The sequence below is a fragment of the Lithobates pipiens genome, unplaced genomic scaffold (assembly GCF_037356315.1).
Source record: "Lithobates pipiens isolate NorthernLeopardFrog02 unplaced genomic scaffold, aLitPip1_a1.2 Scaffold_30, whole genome shotgun sequence".
Lineage (NCBI taxonomy): Eukaryota > Metazoa > Chordata > Amphibia > Anura > Ranidae > Lithobates > Lithobates pipiens.
Window position 1 is genome coordinate 165,499,579 of NW_027507791.1, and position 17,266 is coordinate 165,516,844.

Genomic DNA, 17,266 nt, shown 5'->3' on the forward strand with positions numbered 1-17,266 from the left:
GAGATCTAGAATGGGTCTTACATCACCGTTTGGTTTTGGAACCGTGAAAAGGTTTGAATAAAAACCTGTGCCCTGTTACACTAAGGGAACCTCTGATATCACCAACTGGGATAATAGATGATCAAGAGCTAGAAAGACTTTTTCTCTGGATCCTTGGGAACATTTGAAAACGAGGAGATGGAAACTCTCGGAACTCTAGTTGTAACCTAGAAAAACTGCATAAGTCACCCATCTGTCTTGACATTGTTCCTGCCAGATCTTTGAGAATTGCAGGAGCCACCCCCCCCACCCGAGCAAGCGGGGGCGCCCCTTCATAAGGAGGCTTTAGCATTCTGCTTTGTGGGCTTTCTGCCCCAAGATCTCTTCTGACCCTGGTGCTACCCTTGGGGTCTTCCCCTTGAACCTGGCGGTTGCCGTTGAGGCTGCCTAGAAGCTGATGCCCCTGGCACAGGTGAGGCAGCATGCTTAAAGGAGAAATGTTTGAACTTCTATTTTACTGGTAAAAGAGAGCTTTTCCCATTAGAGATCCTTTGGATGTATTTATCCAGATCGGTGCTTTGGATGACCAATCTTTCAGCCGTAGAACTCTGGGACAATGCACTAGTATAAGCCATAAGGCTTGAATGATAGAATCTTTCATAGCATCTGTGAAACATAGTATGTCTGATACACCAGCCCATTGCAGTGCCCGCTGATCAGGCAGAATTTTAAGTAACTCCACAAACTGTTCCTTAATGGACTGGGATACACCAATTGCAGCAAGAACTGGCTGTGCTACTGAACTTGCTAAAGACATATTGCTCTTAGAAAGAAGTTCCAACTTTTTATCTGTTGGTTCCTTTAACAGCGCATTATCCACCAGACATGTGAGATCCTTTTTCACTGAGGCGATTGTAGCATCATTCGCTGGAACCCCCCCATTTTTTAATAGAAATCCTCTTCCATAGGATAAAGCGTGGAGAAATTCTTAGGAGGATAATATTGTTTATCTGGATGTTCCCATTCAGAATACATAAGCTTTTTTAGCCATGCATGAATAGGAAAAGCATCCCCAAATGGGGGAGGTTTTAATGATCCCAAATTAGAGGTGGGTTCCTCAAGAGCCTGCGCTGCAGGCAGCAAAAAAGGTTGAACAAACGAATTTAGAGGAGTTCCTGGTCCCTTTACCACTCATAGCCTGCAGCACAAAGCAGAGGCACTACCAGCAAAAGAATGTACACTGCCAGGATATAGTCCAGAGCTATAAGTTGCTATTAATCCCTAGCCTGGTAAAGTATAATGTGTCAAAGGCAATGCCTGCGTCGCCAAACCTGAAACAAGCCATCCTCCTGTTCATGTGTCCGTCCACAGCCAGCAGCAGCTACACAGTGCTTTAAAAACTTCCTCCATGTGTGGCCGGGTGTTTGACGCCGTTAGCCACGCCCCCATGCTAATTACACTCCCTTTCTTTCAAAAGAAAGTGTCTTCCTGTGCGAGCGGCGCCTTGCGAACAGCTGACGGCGTGCGGGGTAAATCTACCGCCAAGCAGCCGCTCTGTCTTTGTAAAACAAAAAAAACGCTTTTGGCATATAAGTCCCCCGAAGGGGGAAAAAAACAACATTGGGAGCGCAGGAGGAGAACCAGACCCCCCTTTCTTAACGGATGATCTGCTTGTGGCTGGAGGAGAAATGAAGGCTTCTGATACAGCGCTGTTTCCAGCATCAGGCGGCAAGTGCTCAATACAACCCCAAGTGGTGACACATAGGCATGACAACATAACTTAAAAAGGGGAAATTCTTAAGAAAATCTCCACTTACCTTTCCTCGCTACAGGGTTATCTGAGATAAACCCAATCTTCACCCTTCACGGTGGGCTCAGAAACCTTCAGGAACAGGGGAAATTAGAGGCTACCCACAAACCTGGACCTGCGACAGGCACCCTGCCAGTAAAAACTTTAGGGCCTTACTACCAAAAAGTACTGTTTCCAGAGCCCAGCTCTAAAGAGAGAAGCATTCGCAAGCAAAACCTTGTTTCTTCAGACAGTAGGCCCGGGTAACGATCCCTTTAGCCCATGAAAGGACATGTTAACAGATCCGGTCAGCATGGCTAGCCCCAGCAAGGATTGCTTCCAGTGGAGCACAGCACATCTTTACTTGTGACCAACACCTTAGACACGGGCGAAAAAACGAAGGACTCCCAGTAGTGGGAGGGGTTATATGGGGAAGACAGTTCCTGCCTTAAGGCGTGCCAGTGTCCATCACCTATCAGTGGCCCTATAACCCACATAGTAAGTACTATGGCTCTGTGTCTCCTGATGTAAGAAAATATGTGCATTTTATAATTTTTTCCTGAAAGGTGAACGTATCATTTAAGCTGATTGTAATTTGTTCAGTCCAGCAGGGACTGGATGAATTTTGATTAGTGTGTGGGCTCCCCAGAAACACGCTGGACAAATTTTTATTGATCATCGGCTGCAGCCAATCATCTGCAACCACTGAATTATGACAGCTGCATGTGCTCTTGCTAGGACACAATGACCTGGCAGGGGTATTCCTTCATCGACCTTGTTTGTTTATGGAAGAATCTGTTAAACAGTCTATGGCTTGCTTTAGTACATTCCCCTGATGAAACAATTCTTTTAATCACAACTGATGATTTCTTGCAACATGGCTGCAATCTACAACCATTGCAGCATACTATATAAAGTGAAGTAGTAACATGCAAAATACCAAATGCATCATGCAAAATTCACTCACCACTAAAGCTTTCTCAGATTCCACTATGTTCCATTCTCTGTTTCTCTGATTTATATAACTAAGAAAAAAAAAAATATATACACACACAATTACTGACACAAGCATATTACAAAAATCAAACCTCAAATATTACCACCAGAAATAATACCTGATGGCAGAAATATTCTTGGTACGCTGACGGTCCAGAGCTTCAGCTCTCTCCTCCAATTCATTCAGCTGATCTTGAATCTGTTTTGCCCTTTCAGGGTCTCCAGCTTCCTCTGCCATGGCCTACAATAAACATCAGTTAGCATCAGTAACTTTCTGCAAGTATGCAGCTGTATCATGGATTTAAATTTTTGAGTCTACACATTTCTTCACTTGCTTCTAGTTCTAGTTTATTTATTGAAGCTACACTAAAGCCGGCGATAGATGATTGAAATCTCAGACGGTTCAGCAAGAGATTCAAACCATGTATGGGCAGGCTGACTGTACCCAAGTTGATCGATCAACTTGGGTACAACCAGCCTGTCAGATTTTTCTTGCCATTATTGCCAGTGGCTATAGCCACTAGCAATAATTACTGTGTTCTCCCAGATGGGACAGCTCCCCCCGCCGGGAGAACAGAATAGCTCTGTGATGGACTGTGTTGATGGGGGAATCTATGGTTGCATAAAATAAAAAAAAATGCTCCATCTATGGCCGGCTTAAAGGCTTGTTCACACGTGTGTCGATTATGAAGACTATTATGGACGACACCTATGCACGCCATTCCTCAGTAGTGTATGCCGTATTTTGCCATGGGGGTCAATCACCCTAGTTTGGCTTTCTACTTTAGCTAACTGGAGTGACCTAGCATGGAGATTTTATTCAACCCTTATCAGAAGACGCTCCTGTCAAGGTGTTAACTTCCCTGGACGGTCTGGATATCTGTAAGATGGTTGCAGTTAAATCTTTGTTAAATTTTTGCATCACTTTTGGTACAGTGTTCTGACTGATAAGTAAAGCTTTGCTTTAGAAATTTTCTCTCAGGCCTTGTGACATTTCTTTTTCATGTGGTGCCATTGCTGATGGCATAAAATGGGAAGGGGTTTTATTTGTCAAGTAACACCCTTTTATAATTAACTGTCTGCTGGACACCTCTTTAACCACTTCGCTCCCAGGCCAATTCTGACATTTCTCTCCTACATGTAAAATTCATAATTTTTTTGCAAGAAAATTACATAGAACCACCAAACATTATATATGTTTTTTTTTTTTAGCAAAGACCCTAGAGAATACAATGGCCATTGTAGCAACTTTTTATCTCGATGGTATTTGCGCAGCAATTTTTCGAACATGTTTTTTTCAGAAAAAAAAAAGTTTCATGCTTTAAAAAACAAAACAAAAAAACAGTAAAGTTAACCCAATTTTTTTGCATAATGTGAAAGATGAAGATACGCCGAGTAAATAGATACCCAACATGTCATGCTTCAAAACTGCATGTGCTCGTAGAATGGCACCAAACTTTGGTGTTTAAAAATCCCCATAGGCGACGCTTTAAATTTTTTTTACTGGTTACATGTTTTGAGTTACAGAGGAGGTCTAGAGCTGGCATTATTGTTCTCGCTCTAACGTTCACCGGCGATACTTCACATGTGTGGTTTGCACACTGTTTTCATAATCGGGCGGGACTTATGTATGCGTTCTCTTCTGCGTACAAGCTCACGGGGACAGGAGCGCTTTACATTTTTTATTGTTAATTTTACTTTTATTTTTTTAGTTTGACACTTAAAAATAAAAAATAAAATTGATTACTTTTATTCCTATTACAAGGAATGTAAACATCCCTTGTAATAGGAATATGGCATGATCTGACCTATTTACATTCAGATATGGGGTCAATAAGACCCTACATCTCACCTCTAGGCTGGGAAGCCTAAAATAAAATAAAAAGATCATGGCTCCCCAGCCGAGGCGGCACCGTTATTTGAATGCAGAGGCCGGGCGTGACATCATAACATTGCGCCTGGCATCCGAACGATCAGAGACTCCTGGTCCGCCGGAAATCTGTATGATCACCATCCAGGGGCCGGCGGATCCTGTCTCTGACTCACCGATGGAAGCGGTGAATCGGTAGAAGCACCGGAGGGCGGCGGGAGACCCCTCCCGCCGCCCATAAGAACGATCAAGTGGTGGAACAGCCGCTATGATCGTTCTTATGGTGCAGGGAATCGCCTGCTGAAAATGCTGATATCTGAATAATGTCTGTAGCCTCAGGCATCATTCAGATACACCCCTGGAAAGTCAAGGCCGTTCCAGGACGTCCACCCGGGGCGAAGTGGTTAATGAATAATTAGACTCACCTGTAGTTGAATTCTTGTTATTTAGGATTTTGGTATCTAAAATTTAGCTTTGCTCTTAAGACATTCATTGGGGTGCACTTATAATTGCAACGTGGTCTTGAATGAATTTTTTTCAGGAAAAATACATTTTTGCATCTGCAAATTAACAAATCAATGGCTCGCATTTGTGGGAGTATTTTGTAGTACAGAGATTCATAGAAAAGCAGGATTTTTAAAACAGACTCATACTGCAGCCAGCAGTATACTGCGCCCAAAGGCAATGTCCTCATGACCTTTAATATCGATTTGATAAAATCTGATAAACGTATGAACCGAAGACCAAGTTGTGGCCTTACAGATCTGCGCCATAGAGACCTGATGATGCACCACTCAAGAGGCACTAATCGCCCTGAATGAGTGTGCTCTAACATAAGTGGGAAGGAAGAATTTTCTTCTTTGAAGCTTGAACAATCACTAGTTTTTGAGTAAAAAGTGCGCGTAAGGGACGACCTCGAATGAAGCCACCATTTCCCCTAACAATCTCATGCACCGCCGAATGGAAGGATTTTTCTTTGTTTTGACAAGTTGAATCAGTCCTACAATGGAACTGATTCTTGTCTGTGGTAATACCTTCTTCTGTATGGTATCTATAACCAGCCCCAAATACTGTAATCTTTTATGGAGGATCCTTCCTAGGTTGAGTATCCAACCCAGAGATTTCAGGTAGTTACAGCTGTGATCAGACTCTGGTTTTAAACCCAAAACTGAATGCTCTATTAAAAGTAGATCTTCTAAATAGGCTAGGACCGTTATGACTTGAGCCCATAATCTGGCTAAAGTTGGTGCCAGAATCATTCAGAACACTTGTGGTGCTGTGGCTAAACCGAATGGCAGGGCCAGAACTGAAATGATAATTTTATATTTCAAAACGCAGAAATCTCTGGTGAGTGAGAAAATTTGGCACATGGAGATATGCATTTTTGATATCGATTAAAGCCAAAAAAACTCCCCTTCTTGCAGGATGGACACAACCGATCGGATTATGAAAAAGATCGGATGTTTAAGTGCCGATTCAGATCTTCGAGATCGAGAATGGATGGGTCTTACCTCTCTGTGTGGTTCTGGAACCTGAAAAAGGATTGAGCCAAACCCTGTGCCCTGTTCCAATAAGGGAACATCTGATATCACCGACTGGGATAATAGATGATCCAAAGGCCAGAGAGAGAGATCTCTCTTTCTCTGGATCCTTGGGAACATTTTTCCCTTAGAAAAAATGAGGAGACGGAAACTCTCGGAACTCTAGTCTTAACCTAAAGAAAAAAACTGCAGAAATCCATCTGTCTTGACATTGTTCCTGCCAGATCTTGAGAATTGCAGGAACTTTCCTCCCCACCCGAATGAGTGGGGGTGCCCCTTCGTGAGAAGGCTTTAGCATTCTACCTTGTGGGCTTTCTGCCCCCAAGATCTCTTCTGACCCTGGTGCTGCCCTTGGGAATTTCCCTTAACCCTGACGGTTGAGGCCGTTGAGACTGCCTAGAGGCAGATGCCCTGGCATAGGAGAGGCAGCACGATTCAGGGAGAAATGTTTGAACCTCTTCTTTACTGGTAAAAGAGAGCATTTCCCATGAGAGGTCCTTTCGATGTACTTATCCAGATCGTCTAAATAGCTGTACCCCATGAAGGGGAAAAAATTGGCTAAGAGCTTTTTACACGGTGCTTCTGCTGATCTATTTCTCAGCCACAGAACTCTGCGAGAATGCACTAGTCCAAGCATAAGCCATGAGGCTTAAATGATAGAGTCATTCATAGCATCTACTTTGAGACATTCTTTTGGAAATGGATTCAGTTTATAGTGAAAACCAATGACCCCTTTAGAGAAATTCCTGGTCCCATTAACATTCATAGCCTGAAGCCTAAAGCAGAGGCACTACACAAAAGAATGTACATTGCTAGGCTATAGTTCAGCGCCAATAGTTGCTATTAATCCTAGCCTGGTAAAGTATAATGTGTCAAAGGAAAAATCCCTGTGTCACTAACCTGAACAAGCCATCCTCTGTCCCTCCAAAGACAGCAGCAGCTCACACTTTTTTGGGGGGCACAGGAAGAGAAGCAGACCCCCCTTTTTACCGGAGGAGAGGAAATATGACAGCTTCTGGCTTTTGTGTTTCCAGCGTGAAGTCTGTGAATGATCAATAAAGCCCCAAGTGGTGACACATAGGCATGACAACATTATACATAGGAGAAGTTCCTGAGAAAATCTCCCTTAAATTTTCCTCGCAGCAGGGTTTTATCAGAGATAAAGACCCAATCTTCACCCTTCATGGTGGGCTCCTATGCCTTTTAGGAAACCTTCAGGAACCTCGGGTTACCCACAATCCTGGACCTGCGACAGCACCCCGCCGGCAAAAATTTTATGGCCTTGCTACCAAAACGTACTGGATCCCAGGGCCCAGCTCTCTACAGAGAAACGTTCACAAGCAAAACCTTGTTTCTTCGGACATGAGGCCTGGGTACCATTCATTTAGCCCATGAAAAAGAGACATCAGAACGGATCCGGTCAGCATGGCTAGCCCAAGCAAGGATTGCTTCCAGTGGAGCTCAGCACAGCAGATCTTTACTCGTGACCAACACCTTAGACACTGGCTAAAAAACTGAGGACTCCCAGTAGTGGGAGGGGTTATATAGGGAGTACACTTCTTGCCTTAGGGCTTGCCAGTGTCCATCACCTATCAGTGGCCCTATAACCCACATAGTAACTACTATGGCTCTGTGTCCCCTGATGTAAGAAAAGAAAAGTTGATTCTGAAAGGATAGTAATTGTTTTCTGACAAATTTGTTTGGGTTCACTCATTTATGCTGAACACTATAAATAGCGCAAATATTGTCGCGCTGTGTAGAATAATCCATAATTGTGTGAAACAATGAATAATCTCTATCAAGTGCTACTGTATTACTTAAAAAAAAAACAAAAAAACTATAAAATCACCGAAAACTACAGTGAAAGTCCACATAAAGTAAAGTCCATAAACATAGGAGTTTAAAAAAAAATAGGAATTTTTGTACTCACCGTAAAATCCTTTTCTCTGTAATTCACCGACCGACAGCTCCTCTCTGTAACTAAATGGGTGGTATAGCCTGCCATTAGGAGAAACTAGGCAAAATTGTTACACAATTGTTACACAATACACAGAACTTGGCGGACCCCGTGCTATCAACCCTTCCCACTGCTCCTAGCAGCTTCAGTACGTCAACAAGCAGTATAACATAGAACAAAGGAAGGGTGGGTGCTGTGTCGGTCGGTGAATTACAGAGAAAAGGATTTTACGGCGAGTACAAAAAATCCTATTTTCTCTTATATTCACCGTCCGACACAGCTCCTCTCTGTAACTAAATGGGACGTCCCCAAACAGTGCCAAACGAGGGGTGGGAAAAACAGCATAAAAACTTCATCCACCATGGCAAGTGGGAAATAGTGAAACTAAACCCACCAAAAAAAAACAACAGTGTTTGGAAAAACAAGAGTGATCCCCAAGACCGCAACATTGCGGAAGTAATGCAACAGTGCATTAACCAAAACAGTACTGAGTTTTTTTCAGAAAAACCAGGAAAAAAAATGCAATTGCAACTACAGGGCCGCCTGCAAAACTTTGCGGCCAAAACAGGCATCAGCCGATGCACTGACGTCTACCTTATAGAACTTGGTAAATGTATGGACAGACGACTACGTCGCCGCCTTACACATCTGAGCGACAGACACTTGGTGTCAGAAGGCCCAAGACGTTCCGATTGCTCTTGTAGAGTGGGCCGTGACTGGAAAGGGAGGCACCTGCCCCTTCAAGATGTAGGCTTGGACTACAAACTGTCTGATCCACCTGGAAATGGTGGCTGACGAGACCGCCATGCCCTTCTTAGGACCAGCCACCGAAAACAAACAGCGAGTCGGACTTCCGAAAGGAAGCTGTGGCAGACAAGAACATCTTCAGAGCCCTAACCACATCTAGAGTGTGAAGGGTCACCTCCTTGGGGTGCTTCGGCTTAGGACACAATGACGGCAATACAATGTCCTCATTGATATGAAAGGTCGAAACCACCTTCGGTAGAAAGGACGGTTGCGGACGCAACACCACCCTATCCCTGTGGATGACCAGATAAGGCGACTTGCAGGACAAGTTCTGAAACCCTCCTGGCGGATGTGATGGCCACTAGAAAGACCACCTTCTGTGAAAGGGTCAGCAGAGGAATCTCCCTGATATTCTCAAACGGCGGCTTCTGAAGCGCCGACAATACCAGGTTCAAATCCCACGTAGGTAATGGAGGATGCACCGGAGGGACTACATGTCGCACCCCCTGCACAAGGGTACTCAATAATGAGTGAGACACCAGGGGTCTTTGAAAAAAAAATGACAGCCAGAGCTTAAATCTGCCCCTTGATGGCGCTCAACACCAACCTCTGGTCTACACCTTGCTGAAGAAACAGCAGGATCCTGTATATAGAGAAGGAGCGCGGATGCCACCCTCTCTCCTCACATATGGAGATGTAGGCCTTCCAAGTACGATGGTATATCTTCCTGGAAGAAGATTTCCGCGCCCTCAGCATAGTTGGAATCACCGAGTCCAACAGACCAAGATTCCTCAATACCCGACTTTCAATAGCAAGGCCGTTAAAGCCAGCGATGGTAAAGCAGGATGAAGGATTGGACCTTGAGACAGGAGGTCCTCTCTCAACGGCAGGCTCCAGGGAGCGTCTGCCACCAGGTGCACCAGGTCTGAGTACCAGGCCCACTGAGGCCAATCTGGGGCAATCGGGATTACTGGAATTCCCTCGGTTTCCACTCTGCAAAGCAGACGTGGCAACAGTTTCAGTGGATGAAAGGCATAGATCAGCTGGTACTGATCCCACGGAGCCACCAGCGCGTCTGCCCACGGATCTCTTGTCGTGGACACGAATCTCGGCACCTTTCGATTGAGCCGGGAGGCCAATAGATCCACATCTGGTGTGCCCCATTTCAGACACAGCAGCCTGAATATCTCCGGATGCAATGCCCATTCTCCTGGGTCCAGTATCTGTCGACTCAGTCCGCCTGCCAATTTTCCACACCCGGGATGTAAAGGGCCAAAAGGGCCTCTGCCCACCGAAGTATGTGAGCGACTTCCCGAGCAGCGGCTGAGCTTCTTGTTCCCCCTTGGTGATATACAGTGCCTTGCGAAAGTATTCAGTCCCCTTGAACTTTTCAACCTTTTGCCACATTTCAGGTTTCAAACAAAGATATAAAATTGTAATTTTTTGTGAAGAATCACCAACAAGTGGGACACAATTGTGAAGTGGAACGAAATCTATTGGATATTTTAAACTTTAGCAAATAAACTGAAAAGTGGTGCGTGCAAAATTATTCGGCCCCTTTACTTTCAGTGCAGCAAACTCACTCCAGAAGTTCAGCAAGGATCTCTGAATGATCCAATGTTGTCCTAAATGACTGATGGTGATAAATAGAATCCACCTGTGTGAAATCAAGTCTCTGTATAAATGCACCTGCTCTGTGATAGTCTCAGGGTTCTGTTGAAAGCGCAGAGAGCATCATGAAGACCAAGGAACACACTAGGCAGGTCCGTAATACTGTTGTGGAGAAGTTTAAAGCCAGATTTGGATACAAAAAGATTTCCCAAGCTTTAAACATCCCAAGCAGCACTGTGCAAGCGATCATTTTGAAATGGGAGTATCAGACCACTGCAAATCTACCAAGACCTGGCCGTCCCTCTAAACTTTCAGTTCAGACAAGGAGAAGACTGATCAGAGATGCAGCCAAGAGGCCCATGATCACTCTGGATGAACTGCAGAGAACTACAGCTGAGGTGGCAGAGTCTGTCCATAGGACAACAATCAGTCGTACACTGCACAAATCTGGCCTTTATGGAAGAGTGGCAAGAAGAAAGCCATTTCTCAAAGATATCCATTAAAAGTCTCGTCTAAAGTTTGCCACAAGCCACCTGGGAGACACACCAAACATGTGGAAGAAGGTGCTCTGGTCAGATGAAACCAAAATCAAACTTTTTGCCCACAATGCAAAACGATATGTTTGGCGTAAAAGCAACACAGCTCATCACCCTCAACACACCATCCCCACTGTCAAACATGGTGGTGGCAGCATCATGGTTTGGGCCGGCTTTTCTTCAGCAGGGACAGGGAAGATGGTTAAAATTGAGGGGAAGATGGATGCAGCCAAATACAGGACCATTCTGGATGAAAACCTGTTGGAGTCTGCAAAAGACCTGAAACTGGGACGGAGATTTATCTTCCAACAAGACAATGATCCCAAACATACAGCAAAATCTACAAAGGAATGGTTCACAAATAAACGTATCCAGGTGTTAGAATGGCCAAGTCAAAGTCCAGACCTGAATCCAAACGAGAATCTGTGGAAAGAGCTGAAAACTGCTGTTCACAAACGCTCTCCATCCAACCTCACTGAGCTTGAGCTGTTTTGCAAGGAAGAATGGGCAAGAATTTCAGTCTCTCGATGTGAAAAACTGATAGAGACATACCCCAAGCGACTTACAGCTGTAATCGCAGCAAAAGGTGGCTCTACAAAGTATTAACGCAAGGGGGCCGAATAATTTTGCACGCCCCACTTTTCATTAGTTAAAAAAGTTTCAAAAATCCAATAGACTTCGTTCCACTTCACAATTGTGTCCCACTTGTTGGTGATTCTTCACAAAAAATTAAAATTTTATATCTTTAAGTTTGAAGCCTGAAATGTGGCAAAAGGTTGAAAAGTTCAAGGGGGCCGAATACTTTCGCAAGGCACTGTATGTAAGCCACAGCCGTGGCGGTGTCTGACTGTATCCTGGTCGGACGCCCTTGAAGACACATCGACCACGTGTGGAGGCACAGCCTGATCGCTCTCAATTCAAGCAGATTGATCGGCAACTTGGATTCTTCTGTCGACCCGAGGCCCTGAGCCGACTGAATCCCCATCACTCCATCCCAACCAGACAGACTGGCGTCCGTAGTGACCACTGTCCATTTCAGAGGAAGGAACGATTTTCCGGCCTGAATCACCGGGGACCTCAACCTCCAGATCAGAGAGTCCCTGACTGGCTGGCTCACCTTGATCTGCCGATCCAGGGACAATGGAGATTTGTCCCATTTTGTCAAGATCTCCTTCTGCAGGACTCAGGTGTGGAACTGGGCATAAGGTACAGCCTCGAAGGAGGCTACCATGAGCCCCAGCACTCGCATGCAAAAGCAGAGTGATGACCACTTGCAGTTCATCAGTAGTTTGACTGCAGATCTGAGAGTCAGCAATTTGTCTGAGGGGAGAAAAACCCTCGCTTCCCTGGAGTCCAATAGTAACTCCAGGTATTCCAGACACTGGAGATTGTACCACCACCGACTTCTTTAGGTTCAACAGCCACCCAAATGCTTGCAGGGACTGCAAGGTGATCGCCACATCCTCCTCTAATTCTGAGGCGGAAGAAGCTCTCAGGAGGAGATTGGGTAATTGTCTGATGCCAGGCCAAAAGGAAGAGCCACAAACTGGTAGTGGGCTTCCCCGACTGCCAAACGCAGCAACTTTTGATGCTGAAGGCATATGGGTATGTGCAGGTAGGCATCCTGAATGTCCAAGGACGCCAGGAAGTCCCCTTGATGGAGTGCAGCGACTACTAAAACGAAATGATTCCATTCTGAACCTCTGCACTTTTACAAAGTGATTTAGGGCTTTTAGGTCCAATATTGGACATAACCCTTCCTTCTTGGGAACCACAAACAGATTTGAGTAGAACCCCTGCAAGCATTCCGATTCTGGAACCTGTACAATCACCCACCGATTCAGCAAGTCCCTCACCGCACCTAACAGGGCTTCCCGGCGAACCGGGGACACATGTATGCTGGAGGGAAAGAATCTGTTTGACGGCCAAGAGAGAAACTCTTGTAACCTGTGGAAATCAGATCGCAGACCCATTGGTCTGATAAACGGGAGGTCCAATAGGCTGCAAACTCCCGAAGACGACCCCCCACCCGAGACATGGGTGGGGGCAAACCTTCACGCGGTAGCACTTTTGTTCGCGGGCTTGTTAGGCTTGCGGTTCCAGGGACGTTTCTGACCGTCCATGGGCGTCCTGTCGGGCTGGGGTCATTTTGCCGAAGCACCGGGCAGACAAAAAAGCCGCTTGTGAGCAGAAAAGGAGGGCCCTTGCCTGCGGCATGGCTCCTTAGCCTTCCTGGCCTGTAGGAGTAGTGTACGCTTACCACCCGTGGCATTTTTAATAATGCCATCCAATGAGGCTCCAAAGAGCCGTTCGCCAAGGAAGGGAAGATCCGTCAGGGCTTTGTTGGATGCCTGGTCAGCAGACCAGCATTTCAGCCAAATAAGGCGCCTCAGCACCACAGCTGACACTGAAGCACTGGATAGCAGAGGGAGAGTATCCAGGGGCGCATTACAAATGTACTTAAGGCCATGCAATAGTTGGTCTGCTAGTTCCACGCAGACAGGGGAGGCGTTCTGCTCTCCCAATTCACAGTGCGAAAGTTTTGCCCAGTCAGTGTCTGCGACACCAGTGCGAATGCCAGTACAGGTCGCAAGGCTGACCCCACAACCGTAAAAAAGGAACGAGCCACTGCTTCGGCCTTCCTGTCCAAGGGACCCTTGAATGCAGGAGTCACCTCAACCGGGATCGTGGTTACTTTATTTAACCTCGATACTGGGGGGTCCACGATCGGAGGCTTTCCTCAAAGGGGTAACGCACCGCCAATTTTTGGGGACCGAAAAGGTCTATTGCGGGTGACCCCATTCCCTGTAGATGAATTTGTCAAAATAAGTAAAATACGGAAACACCTTAGGTGATTGTGTTGGCTGGCGGGACCCAAAAGGGACCAGTACATCAGCAGAGGAATCTCCTGGCCCCTGAATCTTCAGGGTATCACGCACAGCTGTGATAAGCGCCTTGTTGTGCCTGGACGGGGAATCATCCTCACTGTCCGAACGGTCCTGCTCAGCCATGTCTGATAGGTTAGAGCAGGGGTCTCCAGCTGCAGCAGGGCCCGAGTCTGCATCAGAGCTCTCCCCAGAGGATGGGGGGAGGGGGCAGGGGCCTCTTACGTGCACCTTTCCTGCCGCCTCTATCTTAGTAACATAGGAGTCAAGGACCGCCGTCATGGTATCCATGCGCACCGCGCTAACTGCAGGTGACCCAGTTGCTATAGCCTGGATTTCGGGGGAAGAAACACCAGTTTCTGAAGCCATGCTGACCCTAACCTGTCCGCCACCTGCAAGGGGACGTAGGACAAAGAAGGTTCCACCCTCCTGCTGCCGTCACGTGGGGGAGGTGGGGGGGTTACTTAGCACTAGACCCACCACCCTGGGGCGTTCTGTGATAGCCACTGCAGTGCCTGTAGTCCCTAGGAGCTTCCCAGTTGCAGAGAGGAGAAAACTGTCAGCAGCTCCCACCAGCGGTGCAACGATCTGCAGAGCAGCTTCAGCGTTCAGCAAAGAGCCAATCAGTGTTCAGCACACACAGTGGATACAGGAAGCAGCAAGAGAAAGCACATGTAATGCTGCCATAAGAGGCCAGCGGTGAAAAAAAGCACTCAGGCTTTAATAAAATGGTCGCCAATGTAATCAATAGGAATCCTAAAGAAAATGGCTGCTGAAGCTCACCAGGGGAATTTATAGCTTTTCCAAATCCAACATGGCCGCCGGAAAAGTGCCATGCAGTGACAGAGCAAAAAATGAAAACGTGCTGCCTGCTAACAGTCAGGTCAACCTCCATAAACATGTTTTGGGACCCCCTGGACCAGGACCAACGCCAGCCGCGCAGACCCCCACAGGTGAGAAACAGTGATCCGCACACACCACCTGCAGCGCATGCAGCCACCCCTCTCAAAGAGGGGAAGGAGGGGTGATGGGGACTTGAGAGAGAAGCTAGGGAGGTGAGGTGGCCCCCGAATCGACCCCCCAAGAAATGCCCAGCTGCTCACCCCACCGAAGCAGGGAGAGCCGTACTTACCAGTCCTGAAGAGCTGGTAGACATTCTATCACATACCCACTCCTGCGCAAGTACAGGGTGGCTGCTGGCCTCGGTATACTGTGATCTGGTCATATGTATACCCAGGAACATTGAAGCTCACCGACCACCTCTGGAGCTGAGGCATGTCGTGGCCTGCCGAGCCTTGGCTGCGGCCTGCTCACGCTCGATGGCCGGACTGGGGAGACTACAAGGATATCATTAACCAGCCTGTCACCCAGCCAGCAGTTGATAGAAGATCTCAGGATCTTTCATCTTGCGCAAAAAGCAGCAAACCTGCAGCAAAAATATGGACCGAGGCACCAGCAAGGTTTCCTAGGTCATTTTCCTTGCTAGGCAAAATAAAAACTGAAGCTGCTAGGAGCAGTGGGAAGGGTTGATAGCACGGGGACCGCCACCCCTGGGGCGGGATTTAAGTTGTGTATCGTGTAACAATTTTGCCTAGTTTCTCCTAATGGCAGGCTATACAACCCATTTAGTTACAGAGAGGAGCTGTGTCGGTCGGTGAATATAAGAGAAAAAAGGTTTCCATCATATCTTTCAGACCAAATATATGACCAGTGCACGCACCATGACTAAACACACAGCCTCTTAACAGAGTGAAGCTGCAAGGGTCTTGCGTCATGGATCTTTAACATAGGGAACACATGCAGCATACCAATATTAAACTCCACTTCAGTCTCCCTTCCTGTTCCGCATTGAGGCTCACCAAAAAAGGAGACACTAAGTGGCAGGTCACACTACAGTGACTTAGCATCCGACTTATACATCCTCAAGTCGCTGGACATAAGAAATGCCATAGAAGTGAATGAGAGCCCTCTTAATGCACAATACTGAAGTTGCCCCGAATTCAGAGAAGGTTCCTGTGCTACTTCAAGGTGACTTCTAAGCGACTTGTACCCATAGATTTCAATGGAACTCACCTCCAAGTCCTATATTGAAGCGACTTTACAGGGAAAAGAAAACTATTTACCCAGGCAGTCCCCCCGTTTATCCAGGCAACCCCCTCCCTCCCACAGAGCTGATTATTTTGTGACTGGCCACAGCCAAAGTCGCCTGTCCTTGAGGCGACTAAGTCACGTTGCAAGGTGTGCTGAAGTCACCTCCAAATTGCCTTGCAAAGTCAGGCATTATGTTGGGTTGCCCCTGTGTGATCCGGCACTAAGCGTAATACTGTCAAATATTTAATAAGTATCAGCTGAAAACGACTAACATTACATACAGAAGAATAACCGCATTCCCTATTAAAAGCTCCACTGGTGCCAGCTACAGACAGGCGTGGGTGACATCAGCACAAGCTCCGCCCCAGTCAGAGGTTTCCACCACACAGTAATTTTCACAGGATCAACTTGCTGTGCTGACGTGCAAGGTTTAAATAGTCAAAACCTCTAGTAAGAGCAGTCACCTTACCTAAACTGACAGTATACATCCTTAAATGTACATATACACTATATCAAATGAAATAAAATTAATTTAAAATGGATTAAAACTCAAACTTTTTTATTATTATAATCCACTTTAGCTTCGAATAAACCACATACAACAAGGGTCAGTGAACACCGATAATATAAAAAAGGGTTTCTGGCACCACAGCTTGTCAGATCATTTTGGTTTGTACCACAACAAGGACCCATCAAGTTTAAAAGTGACGATCTATATGAAACTAACTGGAGAGGAAATAACAGAATAATGGGAATTCCCCAATTAGAAACGACTTGAAAGACAAGGCTGTCAGTTCCGAAACCCTCCTAGGCGATCTTCTATAGGAAGATCCCTTTCTGAGAAAGTGTTAAAGGGATTTCCATGATGTTCTCAAACGGTTTCTGAAGTGCCAACACCAGGTTCAGATCCCACGGAGGTAAGGGTGGACGCACTGGGGGGAGGGGGGGGGGGAAATTCCATGCTGGACGCCTTGTACAAAGGTGCTCACTAGAGAGTGAGACGCCAGGGGATGTTGGAAAAAGATAGCCAAGGCTGGTATCTGTCCCTTGATGGTGCTTAAGGCTAGTTTCTGGTCCACACCTCGCTGTAGGAACTGCAGGACCCTGGAAACGGAATAGGTGCGCGGACGGCACCCCATCTTCTCCCACCAGGAGATATAAGCCTTCCACGTATGATGGTATATCTTCCGAGAAGATTTCAGTGTCCTCAACATAGTGGAAATCACTGAGTCAGACAGATCTCGGTTGATTAGTACCTGGCTTT

General features: G+C 46.4%; 1 protein-coding gene across 1 annotated transcript in view; it reads right to left on the reverse strand.

Moving 5' to 3' along the window:
* Positions 1-17,266, reverse strand: part of RTF1 (RTF1 homolog, Paf1/RNA polymerase II complex component) — a 520,646-nt gene that overhangs the window by 118,372 nt on the left and 385,008 nt on the right. The window contains exons 13-14 of the mRNA XM_077465048.1: positions 2,884-3,005; positions 2,736-2,793 (exon numbers count right to left, since the gene is read on the reverse strand). Coding sequence (XP_077321174.1) covers positions 2,736-2,793; positions 2,884-3,005 — 180 coding nt within the window. The remainder of the gene's footprint in view (positions 1-2,735; positions 2,794-2,883; positions 3,006-17,266) is intronic.